General features: G+C 38.5%; 1 protein-coding gene across 2 annotated transcripts; it reads right to left on the reverse strand.

Annotated features, from left to right (window-relative positions):
• Positions 1–1,298: 1,298 nt before the first annotated feature.
• LOC125881937 (neutral cholesterol ester hydrolase 1-like) lies at positions 1,299–14,181 on the reverse strand. 2 transcript variants are annotated; one of them, XM_049565408.1, is made up of 5 exons: positions 13,876–14,181; positions 11,045–11,267; positions 10,785–10,854; positions 9,940–10,111; positions 1,299–8,912 (listed from the first exon to the last, which is right to left on the reverse strand). In XM_049565408.1, exons 1-5 carry the CDS (start codon positions 14,008–14,010, stop codon positions 8,358–8,360), a joined length of 1,155 nt encoding a protein of 384 aa, XP_049421365.1. In that variant the 5' UTR covers positions 14,011–14,181; the 3' UTR covers positions 1,299–8,357. The 2 variants fall into 2 exon arrangements, with proteins under 2 accessions (XP_049421365.1, XP_049421364.1); XM_049565407.1 differs by having other exon boundaries at positions 1,299–8,978.
• Between the last annotated feature and the right edge of the window lie 3,538 nt (positions 14,182–17,719).

The raw sequence follows: 17,719 nt of genomic DNA on the forward strand, positions 1-17,719 counted from the left end.
AACTGATTGGAGGCCTGTGTTCAGGAGCAGGATTTGGCGCCATCTCCTGTGTCAGACTTTTATACTGAAATTACGCACCCATAAAAATAATGGATGACACCTTTAATTTATAACTCTTCATATATTTAAAGGGATCACTGTAGCTTAAGTACCAATGGAAATTATTCATGAACTATAATTACTATGTTTCACAATGTTTTTTAAAGAAGAAACATATTTTTATAAATAATTAATTATAAACAGTGACATAAAAAAAACCCTATAATTTAAGAAATAACAAACTTTTAAAGGGAATTAGCAATATTTTAAATATTTGTAACAATAAGTATTATTAACCTTTAAGCTAGAATTTTAAAGGAACTACTACATTTTTAAAACCAAATTTTTAATACATTGTATAATTTAGTAAACTATGATTGAATTATGAATAACTTTTAATATTTAAATACCTATAATGATAGCCATTATGAATAACTTGCAACTTAAACTACAACTTTAAAGTGAATATGAACAATTTTAAAGAAACATCAACATTTTAATACCTTTTAATGATAACTATAATTAATATAACGTATATTAGTTAATAACTAATAATATTTTCAATAAATATACAGTACATTTAATACCCATTGATCAAAGCTTAATAAACTTTAATAGAATAAAACATAACTTTTAATATTTTAATACCAATAGTGATAGCCATTATTAATATCTTTTAACTAGACTATGAGTCATTAAATAGTAACTATCTCCAAATGGAATTTGCTGTATTTGTAATAATTATCTGGTGTAACTGACACTTCAACTCAAAAAATTAAATCTATAATTTTAAAGGGATAACATAGTAAACTATAATGGAATAATGAATAACTTTTAAAATTTTAACACCTATAATAACTAATTATTATAATACATAACATATAAACTAAAACAATTTAATAAACTATAATGAATTAATATTTGTAATACTTGTTATAACTGCCAAAAAGTTAAAATATTACAACTTAATGAACACAAAATATATTTTTAATGGAGACACTATATTTCCTAATGCATGTTGTTACTGATATATAGTGTGAAAGCCATTAATAACATCATGAACTATAATTCAAAATCATTTTCTCAAAAGGGCTTATTCAGCATCTGACATACAAATAACTTGTAAGTATAACTAATAACCATAACTTAATTGTTTATTATTTTTCACAAAATACATTTACAGACTGTTTATTGGGAATATTAACTTCAGTTTATTTCCTTCAAAAAAAAAAAAATTCATTTGTAAATGTTGAGTCAACACAGAACATGGACACAAAAAAAACTTTAAATGTGTCATTGTAATATTTTATTCATAAATAAATCCCAAAATAGTAAATTGAGAACATTTTACATTGTGTACAGATACAGTAGCTGACCCTCTGGAAGGATTTAAACCCTGTTACATCACAGTTATCAATTAATAATTATAGCAAAGTTATTATAGCTGTGATTACAAGTTCACACTACCCAACACATCTGGTGCCATTTTGGAGGTCGGCTTGTGCACCGAGTAAAGTTTCCTTCACATCAGGTCGCGCGTTACATAATAAACACAACCACCCCAACAGGAAGTTAACATGCTTGCCCTCTGCAGCAGCAAACAAAACAACACAAAACTGAACTGCAGACTGGAAAGTTTACGCTTACAAAACAATATAATTTTAGGAAAATATTTATTATTTGCATAACATCTCGGTCTTATTATATGATATGTATAATGGGCAAAATCAAGCATTTTAGTTTTATTTACTTCACTAGGAGTTTGCTGACTTTAAAAATTATCTTCAAAATGAAGTTCATGTTATATTTTAAATGTAAATGTCCAAAAATTACAAATTCATCACCTGATAAATAATACATCACACATAAGTATTCATCTTCATGTGTGAAATGGTGTGTTTTCACCTGTCATGTCTAACATCTGAAAATTATAATGTGAATGTGTGTCACAATCTGAAATGGTGATTCTCGTGTGATTAGGGCTCCAACTAACATTTTGCTTTGAGGCTTAATTTTAAAGTTAACATGAAGGAGAAGTCCTTGAAGAGTTCAATATAAATGGAAATTTTAACATCTACAGATCTGTTAGATGACGAAGATCATGTGATCGGTTTGTAGCTCCAAAACAGCTGCTATATGGATCTAATGGAGAGATTGTGTTCATTATTCCATTATTGAAAACTGTCCTGATTGTTTTCTCAATTAGTCTCGATGAGCACAGTCTGTAAAATGTCAGAAAACCCCATAATATTCTGTTTTTCAGTGATTTTAAAACAGAGAAAAGTGGACAATTCTTTTGCATGTTTCTTGAAAAGTGACTCAAACATTGATGATTAATTGATAGACTTGATGAATAATGACTTGATGAATAATGACTTGATGAATAATCATTTCAGTGCTTCGTCTGATAGTTTCACACGTGCCTTTGTTTTCTGGGGGCACTAGGAGAAGAAAACGTGATTTCATTTGTAGAAAAAAATATGAGGTTTAGATATTTGACTGCATGTTTTTACAAATATTCACGCTATCAGCTTTTGTCTTTCTGAGTCATTTGGACAGATGTTTACTATACACATATACATATGCTGCAGCAATTTAAGTTACTGTGACAAAACAATCATTCTTGCTCTAAGATTTAAGTCCTGTGCCAAATGCTCGATTAAAGCTGAGGACTTCCAATAATGGCGACCAGAGCTTGCCCTCTACAGGTGCTGCTGCACATCTCCTGAAGCACTTCTTGTCCCTGTTGACACAGTAAAAACACTGTACAGGAATGTAATACTTTCTCACACTAATACATGTGCATTATTACATTATTTAAAAAAGACGCATAAAAAAATATAATGATCCCTGGTCCCCCCACACCACTAAAGTTGTCACAGAAGCCAATAAAACAGCTATTTCAAGGGATTTATTAGCGCTGCAGGAGTACATCTGGGGCCGCGTTTGTGTATCTCTTGGCTGAAAGAACCTGTTGCATAACCCCAACTTATATAAAAAACATTATTTGTAGAGTATTAAACTATTTAATGTGTCATTTCACATACAGCAATAAAATTACAGCACTTACAAAACATTCAAAAGTCCTTCTCGATAATCCACATCGCTTCAGCTAATTTTAAAACTCATTTTACTTATTTATAAATGATATATTTCACTTCACATGGATATCAAACATAGTCACTTTTTACTGATAGGTGTACAAAACCTGTGCTTATACATTCAGTGGTGATAGTATTCAGATCCTTGACTTTGGTGAAACCCCTCCTCTACAAGTAAAAGTCCTGCATTTAAAACCTAACTTTAAGGAAAACTTTCATTTTTTTCCCAACATGGACCCTATTTTCCCATATTTTTGTGTTTAAGTGACTAATGGGGACAACACTTTTTTAAACTGGTCCAATACTGAGCAAGAGGGCTGCAGCCAGCAGCGGCGAAAAAAAGCTGCAGTGTATCCACTTGGGGCATTTGTGCATCCTCAGTGGTCATCACCTTAAAGTGTTTGTTTTTGCCACTGACAGGCTCAGATTATTATCATAAGTGTCTGACAACAATATGGAGACGATCCCTACAGAGATAGACAATTATTTTTAAAGAGTAGGATCCTTTATGTTTGACCAGAAACAGCCCCACAAACGCCATTGCCAAACTTACCAGACTCTGTTAAAAAAGCGTGAATAAATGCAGAACATTTTCACATCTAACTGCATGAATTAGGGGTTTATTTCAAGCAAACCAGAGTTGGTGATTGTTTGAATAGAGGAGCAATTAAACAAATCAGCTTTTGTGAGCTTTATTTTCTTTCTGTTGACTTTGAATGAAATGTGCTATACAGGTGATACCCAACTGGTCAAGCCACAGGGGCCAGATTTCTCTTTAATCATTAGTTCAAGGTCCACACAGTTTAATAAATTCAGTGTCACACTTGCATTTGGCCACGTCATCGAGTTATTTTGCTGTCTCGATCAAGTAGCTGTTCATTAGTCTCACACTCTACGGCAGGAAACAGCACTTGAAAATAAAAGCTCTGTGTTAGAAATTTACTGCACGTAAAAAATAAAGTCTGTTTTTTACCAACTAGACAAGTCACTTGCAGTCCATTCAGAATGGACCCGTGACCCACCAGTTGGGAACCACTGTGCTATCCAATGATAAAATTCCTCTTCATTTAAATGGAGTCTGGTGTTTTGGGGATTTTAGTGACTTTGAGACTGGTACAATCCTTTCCATAATGTTGTCAGACACTAAGATTAATAATCTGAGCCTGTCAGTGCAAACATGCTGCTCATGTTTATGTCGTTAGTCACTGAGACAAAATAAAGTATCGATGGTGCAGTAAAATGTTCCCCTATTCTCATGTTTCTGGGTTAATATTCCTGCTGCATTCATGTGTATGTGCCATTTTACTGCTGTAGATGTTGAGCTCATTTTAACTCCTTTATATACTGTTGGGTAGTTTAATCTACAGTAATACTCATATTCTATGGGATCATCTTATGTTTGTGGTGTGGCTGTCCTGTGAGAACCATGTATCTCTAAAAAGTCAACTTTTCATGGGGTGAGAAAAACAGTCCTGTTTTCAGCTGTGTGACGATGCATTTTCCAGCTGATCCAAGAGGGTTTTAAAGAGTTTATTTAGCTTAAGAAGGAGGAGAATTTTCTCAACATTTATTATCAACACACCTGGAGATACAAGGTTTTCACTGTGCAGGAAGGGGCTGAAATCTGAAAAGTAACTAATGCTGTCAGACAAAATTTAGTGCAGTGAAAAGTACAATATTACCTCTGAGATGTAGTGGAGTAGAAGAATAAAGTTTCAAAATATGGAAAGACTCAAGTACAAGTACCTCGAGTTTAGGGCTTGAGTAAATGTACTTAGTTACATTTCAGCACTGCACGTATGTATGGAGGGTAATTGCTTGCAGAAATCCATGTTAGGAACAAACTGTCTGGAATAATTTCCCTTTAAGAAAAGAAGAAAATCTCCTGATAGCCAGTGTTAAAATTTCAACATTTTTTCTTTCTGGATAATGTGAAGTAATGACCACACTCAGCTCAGTGTTTCTGCTAAACTCTTGGCTCGCTGTTGTTTGGGCCAAAAGCCAAAACCGAATCTGTCTGACGCTTGCAGTCGTCGGGTCGTTATATTAGTTTGGGCAAGGAGCGGAGGGCGGGAGAGAAACATGATAGTCCATTTGGGATCTCGTCTCTCGTGGTGATACAGTAATTCTTGCATACATTTCACAGCTATCATCATCATCATTGCATTGGCCCTGCAGTACAGTGGTCATCAGAGAGTGAAGTTACAGAGAGCGACTTTCAAACATACAATATTGCACAATCCAGTGAGTATACACAGCTGTGAACTCTGGCACACTTTTACCACACACACACACACACACACACACACACACACACACACACACACACACACACGCACACACACTGTAACCTTGACTGGCCTGTTTAGTGTGTGTGAGCAGACTGTTTCAGTGCCTCAGTGCATTATAAAAGAATAAAAGCTGAAGATAAATTTTTGAGTGACTTTGACCTCTAAAACTAATCAGATTAGGAGCTCATTAGGCAGAATATTCAAGGCTCTTCATTTTCAAGATACTGCAGGTTTTTTTTAAAGGAGCAGATTGGTTTTTTTTTTTGTTTGTGTTTTTTTTTTTTACATATGTTTTAATCTAAATCTATTTCCCAAAAATTTTGTATCCAAAAAACGGAGAAAAAAATAGTGAATGAGCCGGGAATTATCTCTAGTAATGAATTAACATCACCTGGATAGACAACATGGTGTTGAGCTGCGACTGGTAATCCTGAAATCAAATTTTAACCTTGCGCTTTTGTATTATTGATGTTTTAGTGCAACATAATGCATAATTGGGTATTTTTGGGATTTGGCAGCCTGACAGTTTCAGAATCTGCACCACTGAATTCAGCTAGCGCTAACACAGCGCTTCTGATCCCGGACAGCCCTGACTCCTCGCAAGATTAGCAAACTTAGCAAACTCTCTGTTCCTGCTGTTATACAAGTTAGACACAGTGTTGCTGCTGACCACCAGCCTGCTGTGACCTCCAGGGCTGTGGTTTGCGCTGGCTGAAGTCGAGTTGCTACTGGAGATGTTCTGATACCTAAACTTGCAGGGTTTTCCACCCATTCATTTATTTGTAGCAGCACATCACGATAACATCTAACACTATGTATTGATTTTTTATTTTTTTGCCGGCCCGTTCATTAGGAGTGCTGTGAGCGCTACTCTGGGCACAGAGGGAGCAGCAGAATGCCAGGTGCAGTGAAGGTGAAACTTAACCATTCATTGCGCTGGGTCTAGAGGTTCTCATCAGTCGATTTGATTTGATCAGCACTGATCAGATTGACTTATCAATTATCCACCCCGCAACTGAAAACTCCACAAACTGCTGCTGAGATAAAAAATAACTAAGTGCCGGTTGTGCTGCGTTCCTAAACCAACAAAAACCTCCACATTTTGAGAGGGGACAGAGAATGATACAAAGGGATATACAAACAAACGCATAAAGAAAAAAGAAAGCTGTTGGCAGTGGCTGTGCAACACAACTTGCTGTGTCAGCTACTGTTTAAAAGTGACGAAAAAGAATTGGTTCCCAGGAAACTACTTTTAAGTTTATAAATAAATTCCATGGTATCAGATCAGTGCATAGAGTCCTGGACTTGCTGATATCTGATCTAGCATTTTAAACTGTATCAGAGGCATTTCTAGTACTGTTATTGATTTGGGAACAACTCTAGTTGCTACAGCCACTCACTGGAGGTTCATCTTCAAAGCTGTGAATCACTGGTGATGTAGTCTCCTAGCGGCGGGGAGCAAGGCTGAGGGACCGTGGGGTGGCGGCTACCTAGCTGATTTTTGCCTCCTCTCTCAAAAGAAACCAAGAGCAGAAATAAGAATTTACCCATTTTAAATCGTAAAAAAAGGAAACCCATCATGTGGCAGTCAATGTTGCTTTTTCGGTGGCTACAAAAAATGAATCAGTGAATGGGAAACACTGTAAACACGCTGTAAAGTGTTAAGCTCTAAATCTTGGTCACCAAATTTACATATTGCAAGAATAGGCATTCAGTGGGAGTGTCCCATCAACATGATTTTGAAGCTTTTATTTTAAGGTTTAAAAAACTGCATAATGTTGCTTGAAATATAAATTTTACCTGTTAATTATATTCCAAATGAATACCATTATATTATACAATGGCCATTGAAAAAAAATCAGATTTCTAATATTATTTTCTAATTTAGAAAAATGTAGGTGTTCGTTTTATGATTTGAGGGTAATCTGTGAAATGTCTCCTGATGTGTGTGATGATACACGATTTTAAAATGTTTACATAATTTTGAAACAATTGGCACTCTAGCATACTTGTGAAACATTTTGCACAATTATTTATTTGGTATTGAACCCTCTTTACAATCTTAATTAAGGGATAATGAACCTTTAGCGTGTTTTATCCCCCACAAATTTTTAATCACTGATACAATTAGCAATACTATTGCTGGAGAACACCATGGATTATAAATGAGTGATACTTGTATGTTGTTTTATATGTTTGTCTAGTGTTTTAATACAGTTTTATCCTGCAGTCAAAGACACAGATCCTAGATTGTGTTTTTTTTCTTGAAAATAATGAGCCTTAAGTATACTATCACTGTCCAAAAGGTTGCATTGATATTATGGTCTTAAGCGTCAGTTTCTTTGGTTACTTCTGATTGGAAATATTTTGGTTTCAGGATTTAGTGAAGATGCTTTGTGATCCATTTGACTCAGTGATGTTCAGCTACACTGAGCCCATAAACCTGCTTTAAAAATGTGTTTGTATGGACATTGTGGCAGAAGTTCTCAAGGAGGATTTTCTGGTGTTGGCTACAGATGATTTGGCCCTGATTTGCCCACTAGTGGATATAAATTTGTATCCTACAGTTGGACAGGTACACAGGTGAGTATGTGAATGCATTGCAGCCGCTTGTCTACTCGAACACGTTGGTAAACAGCAGGTTATCACAAGCCTTGAATTCAATTTGTTGGTTCTGTTTCCATGTTTTTAAATTTGAAAGATTGTGCAGATTATGCATCTGATTTCTTGTCTGGTGTTTTGCTCAGGACATGTTGCTGCTGAAGGATACATTAGTTCAAAAATGGATCATGTGTGTTAATCAAAGCCATGTTCCCTCTTTGCAGATCCAACAAGGAGCTCAAGTACCTGACTTTTTGCTCCAGGATGTCTTTGGCGCTGCAAACAATCTCTCCCGGTTCAGGAGGATCTGGAGCGGTTTGTTTGTCTACAGATTCTGGTCCAGCCAGTGGATGTAGTTGTTCATGCTCCTCTGTCCAACACTAGACATCATTGGCAGGAATGCAAACACCATGCAGCCATGAAAGCCATCCTCATAGTGATCACTGGTCACTGTGACGCCGGCGTTCTGCAGGCGCCTGACATACATCAACCCATCATCCCTTAGCACGTCAAACTCACAGGTCATCACGTATGCTTTAGGTGTCCTTCTCAGAACCCCCTGCTCTGCCAGCAGTGGTGCCGCCCTCACGTCCACCAGCTCAGGTACCTCACCCATCACCCCTGGCGATCCCGTCTCTTTCACAACCGGCGTGAAGTTCTTCCTGCGCTCAGCCGGGAGCAAAGCGGTCCAGTCCAGCTTGGAGCGGATGCTGGCGCTGATGGCCGTCTGGTCCAAGGAGCTGTGGTTGTTAGCAAGCAGGAGGGGCTCCAGGGAGGTGTCGGCGCCCAGGTACTGCAGCCAGAAACGAGCCATGACAGGCCTGTAGAGGATGGGCACGGCCCGGTTCTGCTGGTAGGATGGGGTGTAGAAGTCGAGAGCCTGCAGCACGGGGTAGATCAGTGCCTGGAGCTTGAACTTCGGTGTCAGACTGTCATCTGAGCTGAGCTGTGGACACAGTCAGGCTTTAGAGCACAACTCAGCTGATACAAGTTTCTGAGGGCCAATATCAACTTTTTACGCTGAAAGAGCTGAATTCTGATACGTCTTGGTCGAAATTTATTGTATACAATATAAAGCCATTGAGAACAGCATCATTTAACTTATTCTGATGATGTATGTTTTGAGGTTGAGAACCAGAGGGATATAATTAACATTTGACCAACTTTATAGGACAGTCAAAACAAAAAAACTTTGAATTTTTTTTAGGTGAGTAAGTGCACATTGGCTCTTTTTGGTGCCAAAACCTTTGTCCTTTGGTATTTTATAAATAACACTAAATTGGTTTAGAATTCACAAGTAGAATTTTGGCAGTAGAAAGAGTTCATCAGGAGCTTTCATTTGATATATATAACTTGTTTTCACCCAAAATGTCACTTACACTCCTTTGGTTCTGACACCAATTGGTGCTATTCATCTCTGTGTCCCTTAGATTGACAAGGGAGGGTAGCAAAGTAAAAAAAAATGTTTACAATTAATCACACAGTACCTTTCAACTTCCTTCATCCATTCAGCGAGTGTTTCACCCCTAACTGTCATGTTGTCAGGGTGTAAAATGTCAAATGAACTAAGCCACACTTTGAGCAGGCTGAACAGCTGTTTTACCAAACATGTTATCTGTCTTCATCTGGTTATTGCTGTATTTTACCTAAGGGATCTCTACCACAAGCTCATGAATAATGAATAAACAATTCAAAAGACTAACTGATCTGTTGTATGTTTACAGGGTGAAGGAAGTCCCGAAGGAACCAGGGTGAGAGCAGTTTGATGTTTCTGTTGTCTCAGACTATCAGTGGAGACCAGATGTGGATACTGTGCCTACAAACTAGAACTGAATATGTCTAGATGAAGCTGCTAATGTGTAATATGTTGTGAGATGTGTGTGTTATGTGTGTGTTTGCTGCTCTACCTCCTGTGCCACAGCAGCAGCCAGGTTTCCCCCGGCGCTGTCCCCAGATACACACACTCTCTCAGGATCGATGCTGTAGTGCTCTAAAACCTGAGCTGACAGGAAAGCCCGCGCTGCTGCCAACGCATCATGGTACTGATCTGGGAACACCGCCTCTGGAGCAAGACGGTAACTATAGCAACAGGATATTACAGGAAGACAACATTATTATGTTACATAATACTTTGAAACATGACTAAAAGCCAGGGCTGTGTTGGCGCTTCAGTCTACCAGTTTAAATGACACAGAACCACTAATGAGAAAGGCTCCAAATGTTGTTTCACTGAGAAACTTTTTGGTTTAAATTGATTTTCCTCTATGTTTTATGTCCCCGAGCGAAGTGATAAAAAGTATTCAGGTTTTTTTCTTGTAAACTGGTGAGTTTTTTTTCTCACAAATCTACTTTTTTTTTTTTTTTTTTTAATTAATAATTTTGATTTGACATATAACAAAAGACGACATACTGACATACCACATATAACATACATACTGTTAGACAATAACACAACAACAGTACTATCAGTAAGTGAGTTTTTCTCATTAATTTGCCGCATTTAATCTTTTTCCTTGCAGCTTTCTTTTTCTCATATATTTACCATTTTAATCTCAGAGAATATCCTAATTGTTTCCTCAGAAGTTTTAGAAATGAATATAAGATTGTAGTTGATTAATAAAAGCCACCAGTGAAAATGTAACTAGTAAAAGAAAAGGAGAAAGTAATGACTCATTGTCTAATTTGGAGTTTTTTAGCAATCAGCAAAATATCAACAACTAATCAACATTAACTTTGCTTTAATGAGACTTACTCGACAGACATGATGACAGAGTCCAGGTCCTTCGCCATTTTCCGACAAAGAAGGTCATAAGATCTCATCCCTGTGAAGCAGGTGGAGTCAGTAAGTGATGCTGATACCATGTAAACAATAATAGAAATTTTTAAAAAAGAGAAATGTTTTAATCCAACTGTAGGTGAGAATAAAATAAAATAAATGAAATTAATTACATTTTCTGCAGCTTAAAAAAAAAAACAAAAAACAAAAAAAAGAGCTTGAAAATCAGCACTCACGTCCACTGCCCAGCGCCCATCCTCCACCGTGGAAATATATGACTCCCCTTTTCAGCTGCTTCCCCCCCTTTGGCTGGAAGACTCGAGTGGGCACGCCACCCAGTGAGGAGTCGGTCACATGCACAGCGGGGCAGGAGTGTGCCTCAATCTCCTCCACCCATGACACCACCCGGTTCAACAGGTGGACCCGATGGCACACACCCAGAGCGTGAGCCACGTCACTCTGCAATACAAACAAAGGTGGCAGTTATTTAGTAGAAAGAGGGAGTTTTCTCTACCTGAGCAAACACAGTTTTGATTCCTTGGGAAGGAAAGACAATGAAATCAAAACTTCATTGACAGAAACAAAGTCTTTAGGTGTCAAAGCAACTTCAGGAAATGTTTAAGAATATCTACTTGCTCTCTCTGGAGCCTCTCCCCTCCATTGTGTGGATTCAAAAACATTAGAGTAAGGTGGAAAAGAAATGTACCCAGCAGTGCTGCAGGGAAAGAATTAGCAGGGCGTGGAAACCTGTCCTGTGCATCGCATGTGTGTGTTAACTTTAAACTTGTTACACCACATAAGATTATAGGATTCGGGTGTGTGCCATTAACATTGCAGCAGCTTAAGATAAGATTAACGTGTTACACAGGAGTTACAGCATTCAGCAGCAGGGTCAGAGGTCATTACCCTCACCCAGTGCACATTATATGTTCAGAAACTAATCAGCTTTAGATATGGGAGAATTTTCTTGACCCTGAAAAGAACTGAATCATTCAATTAATTTCAAAAATTAAAAATCACCAAATTTGGTGATACATTCATCTGACACAGTACAACTGGGCTGGAAATTAAAGAATACAGTTTAATAATAATTCTAATATTAATTAAAAATGTATTGTTGTATACATTATTATTATTATTATTATTATTATTATTATCACTTTATAATAACTGGATAATAAAGTAATAATAATGTATTATTGTATACATTATTATTATTATTATGATTATTACTTTATTATCCAATTATTATAATACTGCAATCTTACATTCCAAGCACAATATGTTCTATTCTAATCCACTTTAATGTAGCGTGGTACAATATATAATATTCTATTTTATTATATTCTGGGCTGTTCTGATTTGGAATATCAAACTCTGCTCTATTTTGTTTGATTCTGTTCAACTCTCATCTACTATGGTATATACATATATATTGCACTCTAGTATTCTTATCTACAGTATGATGTGGTATATAGTTATGTACTCAAGTCTATTCTGTTTGATTCTATTCTAATTTACTATATAAAAGTATGGTACAGTATGTAATTCTTTTATCCTATTCTACTGTCCTCTATTATAGTAATGTAAGGTATAGACCAGGGGTGTCAGACTCATTTTAGTTCATGGGCAACGTTCAGCTCAATTTAATCCCAAGGGGATGGAGCAGTAAAACATTTGACAGTGCTGTCCATTCCATTCTTATAGAGAGACTGAAACAGTGGGTGGGTATCACTGGCCCTGAACATATCTCAGAGCAAATTCAGCTACTGGTCAACTCCCTCACTCTGGACAGTAATTTGACCCTGGAGCAACATATAAAGAACGTAGCCCAGTCTTGTTTTTACCAGCTGAGGAATATCTCCAATTGTGGGTCACTTCTGGCCTTCAATAACACAGAGAAAGTCATACATGCTCTTATATCATCCCGCTTTGAGTACTGTAATGATTTGTTCGTCCGCCCAAAAAAATCGAGCTACAGTATACACCAGCTCCAAATCATTCAAGATTCAGCAGCTAGACTTTTGACCAAAACACATCACACCTATTTTGGCATCCCTGCATTGGCTTCACATCTCTTTTAGAATCCATTTTAAAGTCATTTTAATCACATACAAGGCTCTCAGTGATCTGAGCTTCTCACACTGTATCGCCCAAACAGGCCCGTCAGGTCTGCTAGTCTGGGTCTTCTAACTGTTCCAGAATCCAGGTTAAAGACAAAGACACAGTACAGGCCCCTCGCTCAGTAACAGCATCCCACTGAGCATCAGATCAGCTGATGCTGTTCCCGTCCGATTTTAGTGGGAACTAAAGTGGAAGCTAATGAGTAAGCAGGTTAAGTTATTCCCTGCCTTGTAGACCATTTGCAAATCAGACATTTTGGCAGTGTCTTAACAGCAGGGTTCATCCAGTATTGTTTTTAGAGCAAAGTCTGATGCAGCTGCTGACACAATATTTTGCACAGTGTGTGATATCTTTATATATGACCACAATAAGTAGTCATTGTTTTTCAGAGAACTGTATTGTGGTTGGGTGAAAAGCCTCTAAAGCAGCATTTTACATGAAGTCGGCTACTTGCTGTTTAACCTGCTCCTGAAACCTGGCGACTCTCTGCCTTCACAAGTGCATCAATATTAAGTGTGCAAAGTCATCCAGTGGGCCAGACTGGACCCTGTGGTGGCCGGTTCTGGCCCACGGGCCGTATGTTTGACAAAAGACCGTACAAGATTTCCTACTCAAGTCTATTATATCCAAATCTATTCTAATCTATTGTAATATGGTGCAGCACAGCATACTCTCCTTTATTTTGGAATCAGTTACACTGAGTTTGCAATTACTATGCATTAGCCTACTTATATGTCACCTTTGATCTAAACCTCTAACACATTTAAGTGATGCTCGTAATGTATTAGCAGATATTCTGCTGAAACTCTCTTTGACTGTCATTTCAGAATACTCTGTTTTTCCTGTTATTTTCTCTTCTTATCTAACCCCGACAGCTCTCTGTGTCGTCTCACATCAACCTGTCCTCCTCTACTCTCCTGTCACTGCATCCTCCAGCTCTCACCGCCTGCATGAAGCTCCGGAACAGCGCGTCCAGCAGCATCAGCTTCCACGGCTCGCTCACGCCGCTCGGTAACGGCAGGTAGACGTAGTAGGCGGCCGCCGACAGCAGCACGGCTCCGGCCAAACGGAGCCTCATCGCGGCGGACTTGTAGGCTACCTGCCTAAAGCTGGCCGTTCATACAGGAACACACTCCTCCCGTCCCAGGCGATCGGTGGCTCCGCCAGGGATCGACGAAACACGGAGGAATGACCCCGATTTCAACATAAAAGTCGGAGTTTCGGGTTTATAGCGATCTCAAAGCGGCGATGACGGACAACATTTGAAAATGCTCTTATTTTGACATTTCCTTATAGGAAGTAGTGTAAGCATTGCGTAACGTGGTTGCTGATGGGAAATGTAGTTCTTCTGACCTGTAGCGGTTAAAAAACTATGTATACCGGTATTGGACAAATGTTACGTTTTTGAAATGAATATTCCAAAATGTTTATAATTGTATGTAGGACGATCATTTTAAATAAATTTTTACTTTCAAAAACATGCTTTTCTGAAATTATTATTGGTCTGCATTATGTTCACCCTTCCTCTGTTTGAATTAGCCTATTAAATATCTACCGAATGTAACCATGAAATTAAAGTCTTTGTCAGTCTGACTTAAATTTCTAATTGATACAATATGAGACATTTATCTGGTCAAGCAGAAACTTTACTGTAGATGAAGTTTGATGATCTGAGTTCATTTTGCCCTCTTCTGGATATTTACTAAACCAAATATTTGAAGTCTGGTACAATAAATATAGTTGAAATAACACAAATGTTGAAGTCAAGCAGAAACTTGTACTGTCTCAGGACACCTCAAAGATCTTTTCAATCATGTTCATGCAATGAAATGCTAAAAGCCTGTGAACCAGCCTCTTCTATCTCCCATGATGCAGCAGAAATCTCCTGTCAGATAATGAGCCACACCTGCCTTCAACAACTCACACCTGTGTCCACTTAATCAACAAGGCAAGGTGAGTGAGCTCAAAAAGAGCTCCAGCGTTTCTCCATTTACTTCTTGTTTTCAGACTGGTTCAGTTGTGTGGTTTGGTAGGAGCTGACTGAAGTGATTCAGTCTGCTGCTTCACTGACCTACAACTGTGGCTGTAGCCATGAGGTTTCTCTTCAGGTAAGTTTCAACTGTGTTTTGTGTTTTCTGGGATGTCTTGTGTCGATCTTTGCTGTTGTCCTTGTTAGCCGTTGGAAGACATCAAGCAAAAGGTGAGTTCAGTCACACTGTGGAACTACTTAACTGGTCATATGCATGGACTGAAATATTTGCTCTACAGCTTACAGTACTGGATCTGCTGGAAAGCATGGAGATGGCCTACTGAAGTGCCAGTTGGAGGCTATCGACTAGACTCAAATGGCTTTAACACTGGAGACGGATCTTCATGGAGCACTTAAGGTTGGTGATGGTTCAACCTAAAATGCAAATAGGGCAAGTAGCTGCGACATAGAACTATTTCTCAGTTACACGCTACACTGCTTGCTGAATCCCAGCAAGCAAACTACCAATGTGTACTAAAAATCATGTCCTCCATCCAGTTATCCTCAACAGCCACAGGTAGCAGAGTCTGAATATCAGCAGCCACAGACACCCCAGCAGCCCAGTTACCCGCCCCAGGTACCTCAGCAGCCACATATGCCCCAGGTGCCTAGCTACCCACCCAAGCAGCTTCAGCAGCAGCCACAGGTAGAATCTGGATATCAGCTCCAGCAGCCGCAGATGCCCCTGCAACTGCCTAGCCACACGCATCAGCAGCAGCCGCAGATGCCGCAGATGCCCCAGGTGCCTAGCTACATGCCCAAGCAGCCTCAGCAGTGGCCGCAGGTGCCTAGCTACCAATCCAAGTGGTCCCAACAGCCCCTCTACCTTCCCCATCAGCCACGCTACAGTAGTTACCCAACTTTTGCCCAAGGAGTCTCTCCTCAAATGGATTTAAGTGGGTAAGCTGTGATCATGTGGGTTTTTTTGTTTTTATTTTTTTATTAACCACTTTCAAATGCAGATTTTTCAAATCTATAGTGTTTCAGGCACTGCAACAATGGGGGTTCTTTGAAGATTGCTTTTAACTGAGTCTTATTGACCAGTAAAATTACAATAAAGTAACTTTATCCTTGGATATCTTCAGTGAATCTTTTTACTTAACTCTAGAAATATACAGGTTCCAGCATCTTAAATGTGGAGTTAATTCTTAGTCTTTTTGATTGTAAACTCAATTTCTTTTTTTGTCAAAAAGACTTAAGACATTGCCTTTTGCTGTGTCCCCTCTGAAATCTACATCTGTCAACAGGTCTTCATTTTCACCAGCAGGTGGAGTCAGAGCATTTAACGGGCTGATGCACAAATGCATCACAGACCCAGACTAAAAATATTTCAGGTTGCTGTATGTCAACAGGGTGACTTAACATGTTTCAACATTCTTCTAGTGTGGCTCTTTAACAATATAAATGCATAAGTAAAAGCCAAAATCAACAATCACTCAATATGAGAGATCAGACTTTTTGAAGTCACCTTGTTAATGAATGAAAATCTACTCTAACTGCAACACATCACTCATCAACTCATTCACCCTCATTGTAGGTGCCAACATGCTTCAAGAGTCAATTTTGGATTTATATTTCAGGTGGAAACGCAACTAAAAAATCCTGTTGCTTTGCAGTGGCGTTGGTAGCTTGGGTGTGCGAGGCTTCAGCCCCAAATATTAATAACTCTGAATCTCAGAATATAAATGTATATATTTTAAAAGTAAGAATAGGCCTGATAATAAAACAAAGCCCTCAATCTTATCTGATTCTGTTCAGACATTAAAGCCTCCCAAAATACCTATCAAAAACGCAAGTTGTGGGACCGCTCCATTTCAGTGCGCCGGTGCATTGCTTAACATGGAGTGTAATGTCGGCCACCGGCAGTAACCACGTCAATTGTCAGCTCATAAAACAAACGTCAGTGTTTCCCTTGATTTGTTTGCTTATGAGCCATGTGGTCATGGTGCCGCATATGCTGGGGCCTGTATCACGAAGCGAGATCAACCTTTCCTAGGTTACCCAGACCTATCCTGGGTTGACTAACCCTAACAATGGCAATCAGGATAATCGGTATCGCGACGCTGGATATCAACTCGGTAAATCAACCCAGAGTTGCTTTGTCAAGAGCCGTGAACGCGCACGCAGTGGACCAATCACAATCATGAGAGAAGCGCAGCGTCACTGAGCGTCACTGAGCGTCCTCACAGAGCGCCGTATGTGAGGGAAAAAAGTATTTCTAGTGAGGATCAGAGATTAATTCTACTAAAATATGAGGAGGAGAAAAGCAACATTAGAGAAAAGGCCAACACCGTGGCAGCTGCAGGAGGAGGAAACATGCGTGGCAACGCATAACGGGATGAATAATGTTTAGTTTTAGTTTAGATTAGTTTATTTGCACATAATGTTAAAAACAGACAGTATAACATTTACAAGATTAAAAAAAGAAAAGTGCCGGAGAGGTTAGAAGCCACTAAAAGCTTATCAAAGAAATTCCCCTGTCAAAACATCAATGAAATCACATAATAGAGAAGAAAAAAGGTCAGGAAAGAAGAAATAGAGGAGGAGAGAGGGAAAAATCAAGACAAAACAAGGTAGCAAATAAAATGATGTGTAGGTTAAATGACTCATCACTGGTTCAAGTAGCTACAGTACCTGTACCTGTACATCTGACACTGATCACACCCTTGAATCCCATCAAATCAATGCTGCGCAGATGAATTGCGTGTATTACAAATCGTCTAACATCATTGCGTCTGATAAATTGGTCTTCTTTGTC

This window comes from Epinephelus fuscoguttatus, linkage group LG21 (assembly GCF_011397635.1).
Source record: "Epinephelus fuscoguttatus linkage group LG21, E.fuscoguttatus.final_Chr_v1".
NCBI classification, from domain to species: Eukaryota; Metazoa; Chordata; class Actinopteri; order Perciformes; family Serranidae; genus Epinephelus; species Epinephelus fuscoguttatus.